This window comes from Macrotis lagotis, chromosome 1 (assembly GCF_037893015.1).
Source record: "Macrotis lagotis isolate mMagLag1 chromosome 1, bilby.v1.9.chrom.fasta, whole genome shotgun sequence".
Lineage (NCBI taxonomy): Eukaryota > Metazoa > Chordata > Mammalia > Peramelemorphia > Peramelidae > Macrotis > Macrotis lagotis.
In genome coordinates this window covers 514,783,928-514,808,686 of record NC_133658.1, presented here as the reverse complement: position 1 = coordinate 514,808,686, position 24,759 = coordinate 514,783,928, and the positions used below count along the sequence as shown (strand labels likewise).

Below are 24,759 nucleotides of genomic sequence, written 5' to 3'. Positions count from 1 at the left end.
TGCATTCTCAAAAAACATTTTCATATTAGTTACTTTGTAAAAGAAAATATAGACCAAAAATGAAAGGAGAAAAAGAAAAAGAAAGCAAAATTAATAATTTCTTCTCTGAACAGCATTTTTCATCATAAGTCTTTCAGAACTGTCTTAGATAGTTTTATTACTGTTAGTAACTAAGTCATTCATAGTTGATCACAATGCCTTTTGGTTTCAATCATTTTACTTTGCATCATGTAAGGCTTTCCAGGTTTTCAAAGAACATCTTATTCATATTTCTTATAGCACAGCAAGTATTCTATCACAATCATATGCCAGAACTTGTTCAGCTATTCCCCAGTTGATGGACATCCTTTCAATGTTCAATTCTTTGCCACCACCAAAAGTTATTATTAACATTTGTGTACATATAGATCCTTTTCCTTTTTGTTTTTTTTAACTCTTTGGGATACAGACCTAGATGTGGTACTGGTGCATACTCTTTGAGTATGCAGTTTTATAGCGCTTTGGATATAGTTGCAAATTACCCCCAAAATGGTTCAATTTGTTCACAATTCCACTAATACTGTTATGTCTCAATTTTCCCATATCCAGTCCAAAATTGGTAATTTTCTTTTTCTGTCCTATTAGCCAATCTGATTGATGTGGGAGTAGCATCTCAGAGTTGTTTCAATTTACATTTCTCTAATAATAGTGATTTAAAGCCATTTTCCCCATAAGCTAATAGAAAGCTTTGATTACTTTGTCTGAAAACAGCCTATTCATATACTTTGACCATTTACTGACTGGGGAATGACCTGCATTCTTACTTTATTTTAAGTAAAGAAACTTACTATAACAAATTTTTGAGTGATGATTACCAGCTATACTTCACCCCCATTCTACTCTCCTATTTATCCTCTACTCTCTTTCTCCTTTTCACCCTGTCCAACCTCAAAAGTATTTTGCTTCTAATTTCTCCCTCCCCTTCTACCAGTCTGTCTTATATTATCCTCTTCCTTTCTTTTATTCCTATAAGGCAAGATAGATTTCTATACCCAAGTGAGTATTTATGTTACTCCATCTTTAAGTAAATTCCAATAAGATTATGCTTCAAGTGCTCCTGTCTACCTTCCCATCACTGTAAAAAGCTCTTATGTTCCTCTTTTACATGAGAATCTACTCTGTCCTACTTCTTAATTTCTTCTCATAGTGCATTTCTTTTTTCTTATCCTTTCATTTAAAAAAAAAAAAAGACAATTGGGGGCAGAGCCAATATGGTGGTGTGAAGGAAGGAATTCCCAGAAGTTCTAATTCCAAATACTCCAAAAACCTTAAAAAACTATGACTCTAACCAAATTCAAGAGAATTCAAGACACAAAGAAACAATTTTCTAGCCCAAGGTACTTGGAAGATCAGTGGGAAGGCTCAGTTCTACTGGGATTGGAAGGGGCACTGGTGTACAGGAACAGCTCTTGGGGTGCCTGGGCTCCTGGCAGTGGAAGGGGTTTCCAGACCTCCCAATCCAGGGATCACCAAGAACAACTTGGAAGATCAATGGGAAAACTCTGCCAGAGTAAGTATGGAGTCCAGGCCAGGGCAGCCCCAGCCCCAAGCCCAGGAAAAGGAAGCAGATCTGGATTATCACAGCTGAACAGCAGCTGCTTCCAGAGTGCACAGTCCACAATGTCAAGGTCTCTCCCCTATCCCTGGGACAGGACTGTCAGATCCTGGTCACAGTCTGGGGCCCCCCCTACTGCCATAGTAGAGCAGAGACCATCCTCTCACAGCTCCAGGTGAGAAGGTAATGTTTGTGGTCATCCAAAGATCAGAGCACAGGCAGGAGAGCAGTCAGACCCTCTCAAAGTCCTTGTAGGGGTGTCCCAATAACACTCAACTTGGGAAGCACCTCAAAACCAGGGCATAGGTTGGGGAAATGGGTAAACAGGAAAAAAGGAACCTGACTATGGACAAATACTTTGGTCCAAATGAGGATCAAAACACAAGCTTCCAAGAAAATAGGTCTCAGGTTATGACAGAGCTCAAAAAAAGACTTTGAAAATCAAGTAAGGGAGGTAGAGGGAAAAATGGAGAAGAGAAATAAGAGAGATGCAGGAAAAACATAAAACCAAGTCAGCAGCTTGGTCAAGGAGATACCAAAAATTACCAAAGAAAATAACATGTTAAAAACCAGTTTAAGTCATTAATGGGAAAAGCAGTTCAAAAAGTTAATGGGGAGAACAATGCCTAAAAAAGCAGAATTAGCCAGAGGAAAAAGAGATAAGAAAGTTCTCTTAAGAAAGCAACTCCTTCACATGTAGAATGGAGATAAGGCAAGCTGATGACTTTGTGAGGAATCAAGAAACAATAAAACAAAATCAAAATAATGAAAAACTAGAAGAAAACATAAAATATGCCACTAGAAAAAACAACAGACCTGGAAAACAGATCCAGGAAAGATAAGGCTATCTGATTTTTAGAGAATTTCTACAGCAAAATTGCCCTGATATCCTAGAGTCAGAGGGTAAAATAAAAATTGAGAGAATCCATTGATGATCTCCTGAAAGAGATTTAAAAAAATAACTCCCAGGAATATTGCAGTCAAATTCCAGAACTCCCAAAGGAAAATATTATAAGCCAGAGAAAGAACCAATTCAAGTACATGTCAAGTACAATACAGTCATGATTACACAGAACTCAGCAGCATGCATATTAAGGGCTCGGGAGGCTTGGAATACGATATTCTGGAAAGCAAAAGAGCTTAGTTTACAACCAAGGATCAACTACCCAACAAAACTGAATATACTCTTCCAGGAGAAAAAATGGATATTCAATGAAATAGGGTAATTTCAAACTTTCCTGCTGAAATGACCAGAATTGAACAGAAAGTTTGGTCTTCAAGTACAGGACTCAGGTGAAGCATAGAGATTGGAGAAGGGTAAAATATGAGGGGCTTAATGATGATGAACTGCATGTATTCCTGTATAGAAAAATGACACTGATAATACCCATATGAATGGCAAGGGCAAATTATGAGGGATTTAATGACGTTGAACTGCCTGTATTCCTGTATGGGGAGATGATACTGATAAACTCACAGGAACCATCTCAATTAAAAGAGCAGTTAGAAGGAGTATTTATAGACAAGGCACAGGAGACAGCTGAATATGAAGGTATAATATAGTTTAAAAATGGAGGTCAAAGGGTGAAAAAGGAATGTACTGGGAGAAAGGGAAAGGAAAGGCAGAATAGGTTAAGATATTTCACATAGAAGAGTCAAGAAAAAGCTTTTGCAATAGAGTGGAAGGGGGAAGGTGAGGGGGAATGAAGGAGCCTTCAGTCTCATCAGAAATGGCTCATGGAGGAAGCAACATACACACTTAATAGGATAGAGAAATCTATCTTACTGTAGAGGAAAAAGGAGAGGAAGGGCATGAGAGAAAGGGGACAGAGGAGAAGGAAGATCATGGGAGAGGGTAGTCAGATACAACATACTTTTTTCCATGGTGGTGGGGTTGGGTGGCCTGCCCAGGACCACATGGCTAGGTGGTTGCTGGGTCTCTGGGACAGGATTTGAGTTTGGGTCCTCCTGGCTGCAGGGCTGGTACACCTGTCTGTTGCACCACTTGATTGCCCCACAGCCTACTTTTAAGGAGGGACAAAGTGAAGAGAGAGAGAGAGAGAGAGAGAGAGAGAGAGAGAGAGAGAGAGAGAATGAGAATGAGAATGAACGAGAACAGAATAAATGGGAGTGGGGAGGGAAATACATGGATGTAGGGAAATACAATTAGTAATGGCAACTGTGGGGGGAAAAATACTGAAGCAACTTCTTGGATGGACATGATAAAAGAATGCAATCCATCCTAGAAACAGAGCTGATGGTATCTGAACACAGACTGAAATACAATTTTTTTTCTTTTCCTCTGACTTTGTTTTTTTGTGAGGTTTTTCTATTTTTGTGGGGTGAGGGGGGGATTATGTTTACGCTTACAAGAGTAATGCTTAAATAAATAAAATTTTAAAATAAAAAATACCATCAATTGAGGAATGGTTGAACAAATTGTGGTATATGTATGTTATGGAACACTATTGTTCTATTAGAAACCAGGAGGGATAGAATTCAGAGAAGCCTGAAAGATTTGCATGAACTGATGCTGTGCAAGATGAGCAGAATCCATTATCTGGCAAAAGTGAGGCAGGCTTCTCTTCCAGGGGAAAAGATGGACATTTAACGAAGTGGGAGACTTCCAACATTTCCTGATGAAAAGACCAGAGCTAAATAGAAAATTTGGACATCAAACAGGAGACTCAAGAGACACACAAAAAGTTTAAAAAAAACAACTGCTATCCAGTAAGATGAAACTGGCTATATTCCTATCTGGGAGAAAGACTCTAATAAGTCTTGAAAATTGTAACACTATTAGAGAGAATATACTTAGCCAGAAGTGATGGACACTCATGACTTTTCTCTGACTCAGAATGATTTAAAAACAATACCTCCTTTAAAAAAGGTGGACAGTAAGGAGGAGACAGGAGGATGGAGGGGACTGAATGGGGTAAATCACATTACATTAAGAGGTACAAAAGACCTATTGCAATAGAGGGGAAGAAAGGAGGAGGTTAGAATCACCTGAATCATCTTCTCATCAGATTTGGCTTAAAGTTAACTCACACACACTCAGTTAAGAAACTTATCTTACCTTTCAAGTATTAAAAGGGGAAAGGGGGGGACAGGAAGGGGGAGAAAAAAGGGGAACTAACAGAAGGAAGGGGAAAAAGGGAAAGAAAGGGGAGGGGGGGTTGAATATAGGAGGGCAAACACACTGAAGGTGATAGTTTTCAGAAACAAAATACTGGGGAATAATTAACCATTTCAGACATCTTTTTAAAAATGTAATTACATGTGATTTGAGTTGACATATAAAATATTTTCCTGGTTAAAAAAATGAACTTTAATGAATTCTCAGAGTACCAAAATCCAGCAATTTAATTACTGTAAACAAAACATTTAAAAAATTAAGTTACATGAAATCCTAAATATGCCACCTGCTCCCAAAATTAAAGCTAAAATTAACCAGCTATATAAACAGCAAACACAATGAAATTTTAACATTAAGTATAAAATTTCCTTAATTTGTCCTCCCAAAAACTGTGACTCATAAGACTTATTTGCAAATATATTAAACTGTAATACTATTTCAAACAATGATTCAGTTTGTTTCTGTTTATTTTTATAGATTTTTCAAGGCAGTGGGGTTAAGCGGTTTGCCCAAGGCCAGACAGCTAGGTAATTATTAAGTGTCTGAGGCCAGATTTGAACTCAGGTACTCCTGACTCCAAGGCCAGTGCTCTATCCACTGCGCCACCTAGCCACCCCTTGAAACAATGATTCTAATAAGTTTTCTCTGAGAATAAAAATATGGAACAACACAAAACTAAAACCACATCAACAATGAAAGGGGTGTTTTAATTATTATCTAGTCCAATTCCTTCATTTTAAAATTGAGTAAATTGAGATCTAAATTGATAATCAAAAACGCAATCAATTCCTTCTTTCTTATAAGCCTCCGACAGACTACAGGGACTTAATGGTGGTAAGCCCTGCTAAGCAAAGTTTCCCTCTGGATGAAGCACATTCTCCTGTCTCCTTGTTAGGCTCCTGGAGGCCATGGTAAACTACACTCCAGAATTGGTTCCCCATTCTATGCTTGGCTACTGGGCTTCCTGATGCTCTCAGACATAACACTTCCTGATCATTCTACTGCTTGGAGAGAGTCCAGGGTTCGAGACCCAAGTATATCCCCACTTCTTACCACATAGCTGAACCTCCAGAAGCACAGAACCACAAGCAACAAGCATTCTATGAAGCATTTCATATATGCCTGCAGTGAACTAAGCATTGAGGATACAAAGAAAGGAAAACCACTGGGCCCTATTCATATCTGCCATCAAGTGCTCAAAGGAATTCCCCTCTATACTAGAACCTTTGAATCAACTGAATTCCTCATAGACCTACTCCAATTCATTGACACTTTATCTGGAATCATTCCCTAATGTTTAATATATTCTCACCTTTCCCTCTCTCTCCCCAAATTCAGTTGTCTGTTTTCTCATTCGTATACTCTCAACTCTTACCAGACCAAGGTCCAACCACAGTGCCCACTCCATTCTTGATCTATGTATGTAATTATCAACTAGGTTCCTTTCTAAAATTTTAGACTTCTTCCTTTCTAGATCTTTCCAACTTCTTGCACTTCCTAGCACTTTTTGATGACAATACAACTCTGGACATCCTTTCCCTTCTATCATACTACTCAACTTATTAGTCTCACTATGGAAGTGGAAATATTCCTTGCACACTTTTCTTTCTTGCTCTTCCTTTTCTTTTGCCCTCTCTGACTTTGTAGATTATCTAATCAAATCACACCTACTACTTTGGAGAGTTTATCAAAGCTAAGCTCAAGGCCCTTTTATGTTTTTCCATACTCTTTCAGTGAATTTATCAGCTTCCAAATATTCAGTTATTACCTCTATGTAGATGACTTCATGATCTTCAGAGTCAGACCTAGTCTTTTTTTCCTGAGTTCTACTTTTCAATCATCAATAAGCAGTTGCTTTTTTGGACATTTAAAACTAAATGTTCCCTATTTATCTAAAATCCAAGATGTCCAAAACAAAACACCTTATATTTGCTTACCCAAACTACCCTCCTTTTGAATTTTCGTATTATTGTTCAGGGTACGATCATGCTTCCAATTATTCAAGTTCTCACCTATGATAGAATCTTCTATTTCTCTCTTGCAATTCACCCTACATAATCAGTTGCCAAATCTTGTTTTTTCTATATCCATGACATCTTTTAAATTTGCTCTCTTCTCTTGACTTACACAATGAGACTAATTAAAGACCCCAATTTAGGTCCTTATCATTTTCTTCTAACAGTACTGATAACTATTTGGTTCCCTGGCTTAAAATATAACTACTCCAATCGATTCTCCACATTTTCCAAAGGCAGGCTTTTTATTTTAAACAATATTACTCCCTTACTCAATAAACTCAAATGTTTCCTGTTACTTCCATGACTTTGGAGCATTAATGATGAAACATATTATCTATCTCTTTGTAAAAGGTACAGAATAAAACATACATTTGCTGGATAGGGAATTTGTTTTGTTTCACTATGCATATATTTTTTTTAATTTAAGGTAATGGCGTTAAGTGAGCTGAACAAGGTCACACAGCTAGGCAATTATTAAGTATTTGAGGCCGTATTTGAATTCAGGTCCTCCTGCCTCTAGGGTAGGTAGCACCAACTAGCTGCCCTTTCTCTATGCATAATTCTTAACCATGGCTTCATTCCCTTTTTCTCTTTGCTCCAACAGGAGGATACAGTGAAGGGAAAAGATAAAGGGCTTGGTTACCACATCCCCCACACCCCCACCTCCGCCAAGAAATGTTAAGGAAAAAGACAAGGGAATCTTTGAAGAATCTTTTTTTAAAAATCAGCTAACAATCACAAACAAATAGGGCAGCTTTGAAATTTATAACCTATTATTTATTTTGCAATTACATAACTAAAAAAACCAAGTTGAACATTAACAGAGCCATCTTTTTTTGTTTTATGCATAAAAACACCCATTTTATTTAGTAAGTTCATAATAAAAATAAATAATTTAAAAATCAAATACTACTTTCAGTAGTACGCCTTTCCCTACCTGGGAACCAGGGAGCAGCTAGTACCTTCCCTTCTAAAGTTTCATAAGTTCACCATGATCAACAACAATTGATGCCTGATAATAATATGGGGAGGATAATGGTTCTATGGGAAATACTATGATAACCTATTAAGGAGAGCTGAGAAGGCCAGGTATTTGGAAGACAACTCAATCCTTCCAATGCACAAGTGAAGAAGGCAAACTGATTTTCTTAACTCCTGTATTTTACTTTGAGAAAAAAGTCATAAAACTCTTTGAAAAGTGTTATACTTATCCAGCACAGTTATGAATGAGGTAAAGCCAGATTATGAAGAACCAATCAAGAAGTTGCTAGAATTAAAATACAATCATTATGGATTGCATTGTACTTATTTATTGTTAATTCCCCTTCCCACCTCTGCCCCAGTTTCAGTCTTTTGCCTTGGGCTTGTACTACCATAGTTCTAATTCACAATGATCCACACAATTGCCAAATAATCTTTTTAAAGTCACAAATGTGACCAGATTATTTCTCATCTCAACATGCTTCAAACTCTCTAACTTCTAGGTAAACTGGATCACCAGCAAAGCCCCAAATTTAGAAGGGTTTTTCTCCCATCTATGGCTTTTTCAAAATTCCTGGGCCTGGAATATTCTTTCTTCACTTCTTCTTCTGTGAAGTCACTAGGGCTCTGTTCTCCTGCCATCTCCCTCATAAATCCTTACCTGCTCCCCTTTTAGCTGTTAGTATTCTTTTCCTCTTTAAAATTTTCAAAGACAAGGAAACATATATTTTTTTCTATCATCATACATATCTTATACATCTCTATACATATATTTAATTCTTCTAGTAGTACATATGCTCATCCTTAAAGTCAGGGTACCTCTTTTTTTCCCACTCCCCAGTAGAGCTCAATTTCATGTTCCTGCCCAGTATTATTCAGTGATTCCATGTTGTATCTGAGATAAATATACAAACTCTTTAGACTGGCATTTAAAGTTCTATTCCATTTGATTCCAAACTATCCTCCTAGTCATGGAAGTGAGGGCAGGGAAGGGAGAACAATAATAGTGGGGAGACTAAGAATAGCATCACAAAGTAATATGCAATAGAGGTCAGTCAAAAAGGAAACTAAACATCCTGAGAGGTAAGATAAAGACAAAGAACATTCCAAGCACTAGGGAAAAGTTCATACAAAGTGAGAGATGGAGTACAATGTATGAGAACAAGTAGACTAGTTTGGTTGAAAGCACAGGAGAAGAATAGGAAATAAATCTGGAGAGAAAGACAGTAGTCAACTTAGGAAGGACTAAATGTCAAATAGAAAATTTGTACTTCGTCCTAGATGAAATGATGAGTCAATGAAGTTTCTTGAAGAGGAAAGTGGCAATGTCAGGCTTTCAGGAATATAAAATGTACAACTAAATGAAAGACGGACTGAGAAGTGGAGAGGCTAAAGAAAGGGAGACCAATAAGGAATATGAGGTAAAGTGGTTAAAAAAGAGGTAAAAATATATATCTAATTACACATCTAATTATGTACATATTGTATCCAATAATAGAATATAATATAGATATAGAATATACAATAGAATATAGAATATAATTTCTTTGACAGCAGCAACTGTTAATGTTTTTTGCCATTATATTTTCCACTTACCACTTAGAAGAAACTTTAAAATGTCTATTGAAAGGTTGATATAGCAACTCTTTATATAGTGATAAAAGTAAAACTCAAGGGAGCTGACAAGGTTACTGGGATTATGTCAAGGAAAGAACAAAGGTCTCAGTTTAAAGTCCAGAACGTATGTTAGAATATGGAAGCAAAAATAAGACGGAAGAGGAATGGAGGTGGACCAAGACAGAAGAGGATCACAAAAACAGGATTCTTAGCAGTGACAAAACTGCAGAGAGGTCAAGAAGAACAAGTATCAAGAAAAGGGCAGTGAATTAGGAAATTAAGAGATGATTCAGTTTTGATTAATTTTAATTAAAGGCTTAGCCTTTTATTAGGTATAACAAATGTAAACTTTTAATGATAAATGATCAATATTTTGTTTTTCTAGTCTTATCTTTTCAATCAGTCCAATTTCACATTGTTAGAGAAGCTCTCTCAAATCTTCTAATATATTTAAAGAGGAAAGTTCTTTGTTTTATCCCCAAAGTCATTCAAAATCTTAAAAAATTAATAAAGTTAAAACTTATATTCACTTACAATTCAAAAACCATATAAAGCATTCCATCTGAACTATATGTCTCCAACAGTTCCACAATATGTGGATGCTTCAGCATATGACAGATACTGGCTTCCCGTTTCAGATCTATAAGACAAATACACAAAAAATTTCATTAGTTTTAAATGAACTACTGCCCAAAGTGACTCATGAATAAATGGATGTGTTCTATGGTTTCATGAAGATTTTGCTAACTAAATAACTCCCCTAAAAAACTTGCAACTTATCCCAATCTGAAATGCTCCCCCAACTCTGAAATGTTTAGAACTATATTTTTCATACCTTCTACTACCTTGAATTTACAATCTTTACAGTTAGCATATACTTAACTCTGGAATATTCACAGCTTATAAAGGGGAATTATGGATTGAATATGTAAACAAAATCTATAGTTTAGTTTTGAAAAACCCATAGTCTCTTAGTTAAATGTCAATCCTAGAATTCATACATCTTACCCAAATTACTTGCTTTTCTTAATCTTTCTGTCATAATGCTAAGATTGACAAAATAATCAAAACTGTCATAATAGAAAGGAAAATAAGCAAAGCATTTAATCAGAAGTGGCAGAACTATCATTTTAAAAGATTTTTCAAAGCACTTCCCTTAAATAGTACTGATATTTTTTCTCATGTTACTGATGCTTAGTGACAACTGATTTAGTATAATTAAAGCTTTAGTAATATTAAAGTCTTCTAGGTTAAACAAAATGACCTTAAAAATTTCATTGATCATAAGAGGGTTGTCAGTGTAATGGTATAAATGCATTCTCTTTTCTAGAAAAATTCCCTTGGTATGGATGGCATAGATAGTGAAACAAGCTGAATGATGGAATTAAGTTTATTGATCTGAAGTTGAATGCATGCTTAAACATATATGTGTGTGTGTGTGTGTAAATATGTGTATGATATACTTATATGAATATATATATACACAGTCTTATCTTTAAACTTAAAAAGTGAGACTCAAAGAAAGTTATCCTCAACTGCTAGAAACTATAATCAGTTTATTGCAGCTAATAATTTTTTCCTAGTGCTTGATGGATACTTAAAAAATACCTACTGGTTAATTAAGAATCAGTTGAGACTTAAGTACTCGAGCCACAGATAATGTCCTTGAGTAACCTATAATTTGAGTGGGAAGACAAATTTTAAATATAAAATACTAGAAAATAATGCATTACAAAACCAAATATCAATTTTGTATTTCAGATTATTATTGCGATAGTAAACCAAATACTTATTCCTGTAATTGATCTTTTGCTTTTGTATTGCATTTGTTAAAAAACCCTTTTAAGGTTTAGGCTGACTAAAAGAAATGATTTCCAATTCTCAGTTTGTAATAGATGAAAATATATCTGGATAATTAAAGGATATCTAGACAAAGATTCTTAAAATATTTTCAAAAGAAAATGAGATTTAATTCATTATATTTTTAAAAATGATATACATTTTATTGTTGGTCATCACATACAATCTTACAACCAACAAGTGTATTTTCTACATTTTTTGCACTGTGAGAATATGATGAAAACAGTCCTATGCTTTGCTTGGTGGAACACATAATTTACTTCTCTTCTCCTCTGATCTATTCTTTTTCCTTTATTGTCTAATTTAAAAAATCACAATTCTAGTCATATTGTGATGTTAGAAGGAAGGGTAACATTGACAAAGCAAAATCAACAATGAAAATGCCAAATCAATCTTGTATTTCACATTCTGAAACAAAAGGTTTGAAAATAATTATAGTCTAAGCATTGGCAAGACAAAATCCTACAACAGGAAAAAGTACAATGTGGGTTCTCATTATTTGTTAATAGAGAGCTTGGAAATAGGAAAAATGATGTTCTAGAGTGGCTAGCAGAACGTTTCAGGTTTGACACTAAAGACATACTGTTGAAAAATTAAAGCTACATTTCTTCTGAGTTTATATCCTAAGCTGTTAGTTAATAAAGATTTTTCTTATTTATTCTATGGATTTCTACAATCTTTAGAACTAAGAGAGAAGTTTTAAGAAAAAAATGATACTATTAAAAATAGATTCAAAGGGGTGGAGCCAAGATGGTGGCGTGAAGGCAGCATTTCACAGGAAGTCCTTCCCCCCAAAACTCCAAAAGTCAACAAATTATGACTCTAGTCAAAATTTAGAGGGGCAGAACCCATAGAAAGACTGAGTGATACATTTTCCCAGTCCAAGATAACTTAGAAGTTCCATGGGAAAGGTGTGTTTCACCAGGACCAGGAGTTGGAAAAAGCCTCTGAACAGCCTGAAGGGGCAAGGAGAGAATTCTGCTACACCAGAATGAATGTGGAGTGATGGAGCACCAACCACAGAACCTGCAGTGAGAATCTGGAGAAAGCAGCCTGTACCTCCAGAGCACAGCCCACAGATGGTAAGGGAGTCAGGGAAGACTGCAGAAATATCTCTGCTCTCCCTTGAGGAAAGAATCTGCTGTTTGCCCACATTCAGATCCAGGTTGCAGTTTAGGCTTCCAAACTAAGATAGCCAAGCAGGACCCCTCCTTACAGATCAAGGGCAGAGGGAAGTGCAGTGGTCATCTACATATGAAAGCACAAGCAAGAGAGCATAAGAACTTGGAGGAATAAAGGTCCCAGTGGGGTGTCCCCCCACTCCCCAAAAAAACCCCAAAGCCTTAGAAGTGCTATCTTGGGCTGAGGAAATGAGGAAAAAACAGAAAAAGAAGAATCTGACCATAGAGAATTACTTTAGTCCCATGGAAGATCAAAACATACTCAGATGATGACAAAATCAAAGCTTCTATATCCAAAACCTCCAAGAAATAGAAAATGGGCTCAAATGAGGCCAAAAGAGGTCAAAAAAGACTTCAAAACGAAATTAAGGGAGGTGGAGGAAAAATTGAGAGGAGAAATGAGAGCACTGCAGAACAAAACATGAAAACCAAATCAATAGCATGGTGAAAGAAATACAAAAAAATACTGGAGAAAATAATATGTTAAAAATCAGTTTAGGCCTAATGGAAAAAGCAAAACAAAAGGCAAATGAGGAGAAGAATGCCTTAAAAAACAGAAATAGCCAGCTGGAAAAAGAGATTAAAAAAGCTCTCTGAAGAATATAACTCCTTCAAATGCAGAATGGAACTAAAGGAAGCTGATGACTTTACAAGAAATAAGGAAGAAATAAAACTGCCAAAAAAAAGTAAAAAAAAAAAATAGAAGAAAATGTGAAATATCTCGCTGGAAAAACAACCAACCTCAAAAAGAGATCCAGAAGAAATAATTTACCAATTATTGGGTTAACTGAAAGCCATGATCAGGAAAAAAAGCCTAGACTTCATTTTTCTAGAAATCATACAGCAAAATTGCCCTGAGATCCTAGAAGCAGAAGGTAAAATAGAAATTGAGGGAATTCACCAGTCACCTCCTGAAAGAGATCCCAAAAGAAAAACTTCCAAGAATATTATAGCCAAATTCCAAAACTCCCAAATCAAAGAGAAAATTCTAAAAGCTGCCAGAAACCAACAATTCAAGAATCAAGAATACCGAGAATCAACTACTCAGCAAAACTGAATATCCTCTTTCGGGGAAAAGATGAACTTTCAATGAAACACGGGACTTTCAAACTTTCCTATTGAAACAACCAGAGTTGAACAGAAAGTTTGATCTCCAAGTATAGGACGCTGGTGAACCATAGTGCGGGTGGAAGAGAAGGACTAACTATGAGGAACTTAATGATATTTAAACTGTTTGTATTCCTGCATGGGAAGAAGATACTCATAACTCATATGAACTTTCTCATTTAAAAGAGCAGTTAGAGGGAGCATATATAGACAGGACATAGGAAGGAGCTGAATATAATGGTATAATGTAGTAAAAAGATGTAGTCAATGGATGATAAAGGGAAGTACTGGGAGGAAGGGAAAGGAGATGAAGAAGAAGCTAAGGAATTTCATATAAGGGTCAAGAAAAAGTTTTTTCAATGGAGTGAAAAGGGGGAAGGCAAGGAGGGATGAGTGAGCCTTTATTCTCATCAGAAATGGCTCAGAGAGGAAATAACATACACACTTAATAGGGTGAGGAAATCTATCTTACCCTAGAGGAAAAATGAGAAGAAAGGGATGGGATGAAGGGGAATGGAGGGAGGGAAGGTGGGGAACAGGTGATAGAATAGAGTTGGAGGTACAGCTAATAATAGCAACTGTAGGAAAAATATTGAAGCAACTTCTCTGGTGGACTTATGATAAAGAAAGCAACTCACCCGAGAGATAGAGCCATTGGAAACTGAACACAGACTGAAATACATTTCTCTCTCTCTCTCTCTCTCTCTCTCTCTCTCTCTCTCTCTCTCTCTCTCTTCTTGAGGTTTCACATCTTGGGGGGGGCAGTTTATGTTTACTTTTTATAACAAAATTATTGTAATAATGGTAATAATAAATTGAAATTCACTTGCAAAAAAAAAAGAAAGAAAGAAAGAAAGAAAGAAACCAGGAGGGATGCTGAGTGGGATGAGCAGAACCAGAACATTTGTATACTGTTAACAGCAATATAGGGTTGATAATCAACCTTAATGGACTTGCTCATTTCATCAGTGCAATTATTAGGGACAATTTTAGGGTTTCTGTGATGGAGAATACCATCTATATCCAAAGAAATAACTGTGGAGTTTAAACAAAGACCAAGACTATTAGCTTCAATTAAAAAAAATAAAAAGTATCACATATTATGTAATTTTGCTATCTCTTATATTTTATTTTTTTTTCCTTAAGGATATGATTTCTCTCTCAACACATTCAATTTTGATAAATGTATAGCATGGAAACAATGTAGACTATCAGACTGCCTTCTGTGGGGGGTGGGGGAGGAAATTGTAAAATTTAATCAATCAATCAATCAATCAATCAATCAATAGATTTAAGCAGTCAAACAACTGTAAGGGACCTTTGGAGGTTACATGTTCTACCACTCCACCTAATACAGGAATTACCTCTAATCCCCATTAGATGATCTGAAACTGTTCAAAGGCATCTATCATATTAAATATTAATATTACCATATTAAAATGTAACTGGGAAATCTAACAAAATTTTAAAAACATACAATGTATACAATAAATAATATTTCAAAACTATAGTTTGTCCTTTTTCTCAAAGTGTACCATGATATCAAGGGTGTTATATGCCATGACAAGTGAGTGAACTGAATTTGAGGGAAGGCTGTTCAAATTCACCAGCCTCACTTTCTCCTCTGGAGTGATCTGATCAAGTGGTCAGATATCGATCAGGATGCCTGAAGATGGTTCTGGATAGTTCAGTCACTCCATTATCATTTTGAAACTTTGAGGACTTGAGATATGAATATTTTCAGAAGAAAGGTGAATGCCAAATACAAACCACGACCACTACTGAACAAAACAACTCAAAAGACTGGATCAATATTATGATAGCACTATATTAATGAAATTATCTTCACTTAGATGATTTATTTCCTATTATGTTTAAAATAGTTTCTCACAATTTTCTCTTTCTCTTGAGCTGGGAAATACAATATCTATTTTTCTTTTCAGTCATTTGTCAATATTTGATTCCATGAAAATGAAATAAATTCCTACAGAACTTTTCATTGTTATAAGACTCAGACTTAACTCTAGTCTATCCACAGAGATACATACATATGAATTAGTGGTCCCAGTTTCTATTTAAGTTTCACATGGTTGGTGTGATAACCATGGTGCAAAGAATCTGGAGTGAAAGGATGCAGAATGGAAGAGAGAAAGGAATAATAGCTTTAAAGCAGAACCTCAGTGCAAATCCCTGAACTTTGCCTATGTGATATTGGGCAAGTCCCATAGCTTCTCTTTCTTCTCCCATCCTCCTCACTCACAGCAATCAGTTATCTTTCACCACTTTTTCCTCCTTTACCCCTGGTCTCACATAAAGAAATGGTCCTTCTCTCCCAAGAAAATTTTCCCCAGAATATTGCCCCTTTTATTATCCCAACTAAGTTACTAATTTTCAAGTAGCTAGTTGTCTTGAAATATGTCCATATTTCTCTCATCTCAAAAAATACTTTTTTGGTTCATCCATCCATATCTCTCTGTCTTTTTAGCTAGAGTCTGAAAAAGCCATGTACAATCAATTATTCTACTTCTTTTTTGTTCAGTCTTTTAATTTGCTGCAGTATGACTTCCAACTTCATTATTCAAATGAAGTTATTTGCTCCAAAGTTACTAGAGGAAGTGGATAGACTGATGAATCAAAAGACAGGAAGAACTAGCCTCAGACCCTAAGTAAGTTACTTAAATTTTTACCTCAGTTTCCTCTTTTGTAAAACAAAGATAAATAGCATCTATTATTATAATAGATTATTACACTATAATTATTTTATTACAATTATTAAAATAATTGTCTTATAATTATATTGTGATGTGTTATATACTAATATCTATTGCAACTACAATAATCGATATATCAACACCCCCACCCTAGGGTTACTATGAGGAAAAAAATGAAATAACATTTAAAACAAATCTTTATAAAAATCAAAGTACAGCTGTGATGATGATAATGATTACAATGATCTTTCTAGATTTTCATGATACTGTACTCTTTGGATTTCCTCCCTGCCTATAAGAATAGCTTTTTCTCAGTCTCTTTTGCTGGATCTTCATCTAGGTTATATCACAAGAGAACCCTCCATGGCTCTTTCCTGGGTCTACTTGTCTTTTTCTACTTAATATTTTATCAGCTCCCATGGGTTCAAATTATCTTATTTGCACAGATAATTCTCATATTTGCTTATCTAGCCCTAATCACCTTCCTGACTTCCAATTTCTCATCTTCAACTGCCCCCAGGGCATCTTTATTGTTCCTAAGACATCTTAAACCCAATGTGTCCAAAATTGAACTAATTATTCCCCACCCACTCAAAAAAAGTAGGTTACCTTTGCTCTCCCAGTTATTCTGGTTCATATCTAGGAATCAGACTTGAACTCCACTCTCTCACCTTTCATATTCAATCTTATTGTCAAATCTAACCTACTTTCCTAAATCTCTCATATATTTTCCCTTCTCTCCTGACAGGCCTCCACCTTGTTCTCATCACCTCAAGTCCTGATCTATTGCAATAGTCTACTGGTTGGTCACTCCCTACTCCAGTCTATCCTCTAGTCAGTTCTCAAACTGATCCTCCTAAAACACAACTCTGACCCTATCAGTCACTCCACTATTCAATAAACTTCAGTGACTCCCTATTAATCTCTAGAATCAAAAATGCAATAATCTGCTTGATTTTTAAAATCTGAAAGGGAGGGAACTTGGATATGGAGTTTTGTGACAGAGGACTGTTAAATCCTTGGTCTCTAGGTTACAGAGTACATGGAAGTGAGTAAAGTGTAAGAAGAACTCTCTCCATTTCTGAAATGCTCCCCACTTGTCCCTGCCTTCTGGCTTCTCTTGGTCTCCTTCAAGTCTTCACTAAAATCTCACCTGTGAAATTTCAATCTTTGAAAATATAGAGGATTTCTGGGGTGGAGCCAAGATGGTGACATGAAGCTAGCATGCTCCCAGAGCTGTTCCCTACACAACTTTAAATGAAGCATCTACATTGATATTAGAGCTAAAGATCACACCAAAAAAAAAAAAATCAAAACAAGTTTTCCATTGCAGACATTGTGAAGGATCTTTAATGAAGGTCTGTCTATTGGGGGAAGAGGGAAAGGGGAAGTGAAGTCCAACTAGGTGGGAGAGTGGGAAAGCCAGCTAGAGGCTCTTAACCATAGTGTAGTCCAGGTCCTGGCAGCTAGATAACACCACAGGTCCCAGCAACTAGACAGCAAACCAGCAGGGAGAATCTTAACCCTAAACAAAGTCTCAATGCTGTGGATACTCGGGCCAAAGACAGGACTGAATTGGTTGCAAAGGCAACATCTTGGTCAGTGATTAACCAGGGATCACAACCCATCCCCAGCACAAAAAAACTCAGGTTTATATTCCCTATACCATAGGAGCAGATTTCAATAAGCAAAATGAGCAAAAAAATTAACCATAGAAAGCTACTTTGCAAATAGAGATGATAAAAATGCCACCTCAGAAGAAGAAAGTAGTGAAAAATTTCCTACAAGTAAGGTCTCAAAGGAGACTATGAATTAGACTCAAATCCAAAACCTCATAGAACAACTCAAAAAAAGAATTTAAAAACCCAAGAAGAGAGGAAGAGGAAAAATGGGGAAAAATGAGAGTCATGCAGGATAATTCTGAAAAATTGACTAAAGAAATCAATTCTTTTAAAAGTAAAAATAACCAACTAGAAAAAGAATGGAACTTCAAAAAATAAAACTGACCAACAGGAAAAGGAATGCAACTCATATAAAACTCAAATTGACCATGTGGGAAAGAAACAAACTCAAATCAACCAATTGGAAAGGAATGCATCTCAACAAAAAGTAAAATTAATCAATTGATAAAGAAAACAAAAACTAACTGAAGAAAATAAAAACCCTAAAAATTAGAAAAGAACAAATAGAAACCAATAAATCTATGAGGTACCATCAAACAAAGTAAAAAGGCTGAAAAAATTGAAGAAAAAGTAAAGTACCTAAAAGAAAAAAAAATGACCTGGAAAATAGATCCAGGAGAAATAATTTACAAATCGTTTCTACCAGAAAGGATATATCAAAAAAAAAAAAAAAAAAAAAGAGCCTGGAAAATATATTTCTGGAAATTATCAGGAAAAAATAGTCCAAATCTGCTAAATCAAGAAGACAAAAATAGTTTTTGAAAGAATACACAGAACTCTCTGGCCAAGATGGCAGAGAGACGACAGGCACAGTTCCAAAGTCTCCTGATCTCTCCCCCATCTATTAGGTGAAACAAACCTCTTAAAAGAAATCCAACCCACAAAACGCAGAAAGAAAAGCCAGGAGAAAGAACATGTACCTCAGGATTTGTCTCTGGCACCAGCTTTGGCCGAATTCATGCGGGTGAGTCTGGGCTCAGGGGGAGGATCAGCCCCAGATCAGCCAGATTAACAGCTGAATTGGAACCTGGAGTCTCAGGGCCGGACCTGCTGGATCAGTGGTGGGGCTGGATGACAAGGGCTTGGGTCTACGGGGGAGCAGAGGCGCTGGTATTGGTGCTGTCCCCCTGGAGCTTGGGCACCGGGTTGGGGGGAGAGTTCTGGTGCAGAAGAGCTTCGGACACCATCCTGGGCTCCTCAGGTCCCATTACAACTCAGACCTCCTCCCAAACAAACAAATGCAAACTACTTCTGCCTCAGCCCAGCTGAGGAATGACCTCAGGCTAGGGTAAAGCCCACCACTGATTGCAGGCAAAAGGATACAATAGCTCCAATCCCTCCCTTCAAGCAAAGAGAGAAGGCCTCAGCCAAGGTCACAGACACTACAGAGAAAGCAACCAACACCTCCTACTGGCCAGCCAGAGAAACTGCACTCAGGGAGTAAAGCCTTTAGAGATCCCAAGCCGGGTGAACCAGCCCCACCACAACTCAAGATCTTAGCAAAATGAAGAGGGGTCAGCAAAAAGGTGGATTCATAGAAAAATTCCTGGAAGGGAAAGACCTGGAACCTATGAGGAGAATACAATCTGGTCTCCAGCACAGAAAGACTTCCTTGAAGAAATAAGGAAGGAGCTTAAAAATTTGGGAGAGACAATACCTTGCAACAAGAAAACAAAACTTTAGAAAGTACAATTGGACAAATACAAAGGGAGAATAAATCTCTCAGATCATCAACTGGACAATTACAAAATGACAATAAATCTCTCAGATCATCAACTGGACCAATACAAAATGAGAATAAATCTCTCAGATCATCAATTGGACAATTACAAAATGAGGACAAATCTCTCACAACATCAATTGTACGAATACAAAATGAGAATAATTCTCTCAGATCCTCAAATGGGCAAATGCAAGAAGAAATTAATTCTCTCAAAACCTCAATTGGTCAAATGGAAAGCTCTTTCAAAAGTAGAATTGACCAATTGGAAAAGGAGTTGCAAAAGGTTAATGAAGAAAACTCCTCCCGAAAAACAAGAATGGAGTCTACAGAAACTAAGGACTCCACAAGACAGCAAGAGTCAGTTAAACAAAATCAAAAGGTAGAAAAAATAGAAGCAAATGTAAAATACCTCATCAACAAAACCACTGACCTCAAGAATAGATTGAGGAGGGGCAACCTGAAAACTATAGAACTTCCTGAAAACATTGAAGAGAAAAAAAGCCTGGACTTAATATTACAGGATCTAGTGTTAGAAAACTGCCCTGATATCATGGAACCAGAGGGCAAAGTAGTTATTGAAAGAGTACATCGATCCCCACCAGAAAAAGATCCTAAAATGAAAACACCAAGGAATGTTGGGGCCAAACTCCAGAACTATTAGATAAAAGAGAAAATCCTGCAAGCAGCCAGAAAGAAACAATTTAAATACCAAGGAGCCACAGTAAGGATCACTCAGGATCTGGCTGCATTAAAATTAAGGGATCAAAGGGCCTGGAACAAAATATTTCGAACAGCAAGGGAGCTTGGAATGCAGCCAAGAATCTACTTTCCTACAAAGGTGAGCCTTCTCTTCCAGGGAAAAAGATGGGCATTTAACAAATTGGAAGAATTCCAAAAATTTCTGATGAAAAGACCAGAACTAAACAGAAAATCTGGACATCAAACAGGAGGTTCAAGAAACACATGAAAATGTAATAAAAGGGGGATGGGGATGGGGGTGGTAAAGGGAAAAAAAATGCAATCCAGTAAGTTGAAACTGGCTATATCCCAGCATGGGGGGGGGGGGGGGGGAGATTCTCATAAATCTTGAAAATTGTAACTCTAAAAGAGAGAATACACCTAGCCAGAAATTATGGACATTCATGACCTATCCATGACACTGCTATCTAATGGGATGTAACTGGCTTTAACCCCACTTGGGAGAAAGACTCTAATAACTCTCAGGAATTTTGACTCTATTCGATAGAATATACTGAACTAGAAGGGACAGACACTCAGAATTTTCTATCACTTAGAATGATCTAAAAAAACACTACTTGAGTGTTCTGATGCATTTTTAAAATTTTTCTGACCTGTAAGTTTTCTTCATCTTTGCAAATATAATGTGGAGAACATACTCTTGATGTTACAGGAAAACAGGGAAAGAGGGAGTAGATATTAAAATTGGGTGGCAGAACATATGCCCCCAAAGTCTTGGTGCTATTTTAAGCTACTAAGCTTAATTATTTTTTAAAAGGCTCAAATTAAAACAAAGGTTAATTAAACTTCAATAGCTTAATTAATAAATATGTAAAATCTTGATATAGAATTAGCAAGAAGAAACAACTCAGGTAACTTGGGTTCTGGTAGAGCAAATTTATTATGAAAAGAATCAGACAAGTTAAGACTTAGATGTTCAAAAGTTTACTAGTCATCAACAATAAGAGATCACTGAACTTTAGGAATGAAGTAAAGTCATTTTCTCTAGGCTTCTCCATCTACATTCAGTCATTTTTTGTATTGTCAACTCTACCTCTTTCTGAATGTCTTACCAAGTATATATCTTCAGTCACACAACCACTACATGAAATCAGGTCCTCATCATCTCTCCTCCTAGCTATTATAATAGCCTCTTCAATTTTACCTCAACATTGCCCAATTGCTAGTCCTAAAGCAAAGAAGATTACATTCCTTCTATACAACCAACAGCTAGACAAATTAAAAACTCCTAGATTTAACATTCAAATTCCATTTGATTCCAGTTGATTTCATATTATTCCCTATCACACTCTATAATCCAGCAAATTGGTCCATTCTCAACTTCCTGTATATAACATTCCATCTCATCTCCTTGCTCAGGCTGCCTCCTCATACCCAGAATGTTCTTGTTCCTCTGTTGTGCCTCTTGGAATTCAAGGCTCAACTCAAGTGCCTTTCCCAATGTCACCAAATATTAGTTCTTCCTGCCCCCTCCAATAGTTTGTGTATATTTCATAGTATTTGGAAATATATTTCTCCCTAAGAGAATAGTTGGCAAGTAAGAGAGAACTTTCTTTTAATATCTGGCACAAAGTAGGTATTTAAAAAACAGGGCCTTAATTCAGGACTTCCTGGGCCAGACAACTATTAGCTATGTGACTCTGGGCAACTCACTTAAATATGTTTGACTCAGTTTCTTCATCTGTAAATCAAATAGAGGAGGAAATGGCAAACCACTTCATTATCGTTACCAAGATAATCCCAAGTAACATTACAAAGAATCAGATAAGTTTCATGTTTGTTGAACTGAGAAAGTGCTGAGCTCAAAGGCAAGACAAAGAGTGCCTTGAAGCAGTTATGAAAAAAAGTTACTAACATAACCAAAATTGAATTCTTTGCATATTATTAAGATTATACATTAAGAAAAATCTTTCAGCAAGCATGGAAAAGAGTGACAAAGATAGAGATCTGAGGCAAGGAAAGCTGTTAGGGTGCTAAGCATCTTGGTATATCACAGATTCCAGTATGCCAAATTTGCAAAGTAAATTGCTAAAATTGCTCCTCAGAATTAATGGAGCATCCTTGAATAGTTAGATCAGAACAAATAGGGGTTTCTAATGCCAGAATTTCTTCCAGGTTCCACTGGGGTCCTTCCCTCATCATCAATTGATATGAATAAGTAGGCCATAGTTAATGAGCTGCTAAAAAAATGGTTATTTTTCTATGTCAGTAAAATCAGATTAGTCACTGCAAAGCACTGCTCCACCAGTCTGACGTACTCACCCCCCTTACAAAGAAAAAGAGGGTTCAAAATTACACAACACGTGTAGCACAGTGGTAACTAAACTTCCAGCTATGATTTTTTTTAAGGTTTTTGCAAGGCAATGGGGTTAAGTGGCTTGCCCAAGGCCACACAGCTAGGTCTGAGTGTCTAAGACCAGATTTGAACCCAGGTACTCCTGACTCCAGGGCTGGTGTTTATCCACTGTGCCACCTAGCTGCCCCTCCAGCTACTTTTAAGTCCTTTTCTCCCCTTGATGCAATTTTCATGAAGTTCTCCATAGGCAAGGTGTAGTTTTTCCTGTTGAGATCCTTAAGAGTCATGTTTTTCCTTACAGAAATTTTATTCCTCAGTGTGCCTATTGCTGTTTTTACACATGGCTGAAAAGGTACAACAAAACCTCAACTAATTCAAAGGTATTTCCCAAGCAAATTCACTCCATTTTATTTAATGGCTTAGAAAGAATGAGAAATTCGTAACATTTGAACAGTTTTATGCTTTTGATTCAAGTGAGGTATTGTAGTGTATTATAAGCTAATTTAATTGGGTGATTGACTCAATCCTCATCTTTATAATGGGAATATAAATCTTTTCTTTGTTATCATCTAGCAAAATCCATCTTTTTATGAATGAGGACACCAAAGCCACAGAAAAGGTTTCTACTGTCTCTTAGCAAAAAAAGGGAGAAATGGAAGAAGAGGAAAAAGATACATGGAAGTTTAACCTGGGGAGGTGGGAGAGAGGAGAGAGAGGACCCCACAGAAAAATATTCTTTGAAGAGGGGGTATGTGCCTAGTCTGGGAGATAACACAATTTCTTTAGTCGAGGAGGTGATTTTATGAGAGTATTATGTCTCCAAGGGCATCATTCCACCCAAAGAAAAGGGATGAGTTGTTGGGGACAGCTGGTATGTTTATTAGTAGGCAAAAATGAGATTACAAAGTCTTTGGGGAAGACACAGATTATTAAAAAAGCATAAGGTAGGACTGGATCAAGTTAGGGAAATAAGGTAATTTCTACTATTCAGACCTTTTTCTATGAAGCACTTCTTTCCTCACAAATTAATATTTCTAAGGCTGAAACAGGAGAAAAAGGGATGAAGAATTTTTTTTTTTCAAAATAACATGAAGTAGAGTTGGAGCCAAGACGGTGGAATAAAGGCAGGAACTAGCTTGAGTTCTTCCCAAACCCCTCCAAATACCCTCAAAATACTCTAAACAAATTCTAGAGTGGCAGAATGCCCCCCCCAAGATGGAGAAACGATTTTCCAGTCCAATACAATTTAAAAGATTGATAGGAAGGGTCTGTTTTACCAGATTGGGGGAGGAGCACAAAGTAGTTCCGGCCATACTAGAGCAAACCTAACCCAGGAATTCAGGACCAGTAAGTCAATTAACTGGATCCATGGCAGCAGAGGCATTTTCCAGAACTCTCAGCCCAGAAATTGCCATGGACAACTTAGAAAGTCAACAGGAAGACTGCTACATCAGGGTGAGAGCAGAGCAAAGTCCAGCACAGGACTTAGCAGTGCAGACCTGGCCTCAGTGGACCAGGTGGAATCCTCAGGAGTAGCAGAATCAGCAGAGGCAGCTACTTTCAGAACCTCAGGCCATAGATGGTAAAGGGGTCTAAAGGAGGTAACGGGGGTCTCTATGCTATCACTGAGTTTGGACTGTATTGCTTTGCCCATATTCTGATCCAGGTCAAGTTCTGGGTCTCAGTCTCAAGGAAGAAGAGAAGTAGTAGCATAACAGAGCTTGCTGCCCCAGGGGGACTCTTCACTGTTCCAAGGAAAAAGAAATGCTTGTGGTTACCCAGAGACCAGAGCACAGCCAGGAGAATGGTACAAACCTCTCCTTAGAATATACTACCTTGGAAGAATTGAAAACTTTCCCTAAAAGCATCTCTGAAAAATAGATGCAAAACCCCACAAACGCTTGGGACAGTGTGCCTTCTATCCTTGAAGTAAGAGTCTTAATTAACTAGAGTTACAATCAAGGCATAGTCTAGGGAAATGAGTAAACAACAGAAAGGGGAAAAAAAATCTGACCACAGACCTTTGATGATGTTTGTCTTTCATTCTTGAAGACCATGACATCAGGGAGGTGATGCCATAATAAACATGTC

At 36.8% G+C, this 24,759-nt stretch overlaps 1 protein-coding gene across 12 annotated transcripts in view; it reads right to left on the bottom strand.

Moving 5' to 3' along the window:
- Positions 1-24,759, bottom strand: part of CASK (calcium/calmodulin dependent serine protein kinase) — a 466,034-nt gene that overhangs the window by 245,457 nt on the left and 195,818 nt on the right. For 11 of the 12 annotated variants that reach the window (XM_074214148.1, XM_074214150.1, XM_074214151.1 and 8 more), the window contains one exon: positions 9,884-9,989. In XM_074214148.1, coding sequence (XP_074070249.1) covers positions 9,884-9,989 — 106 coding nt within the window. Of the gene's footprint in view, positions 1-9,883; positions 9,990-10,961; positions 11,024-24,759 lie in introns of all 12 variants that reach the window. The other variant, XM_074214158.1, reaches the window with a different exon arrangement.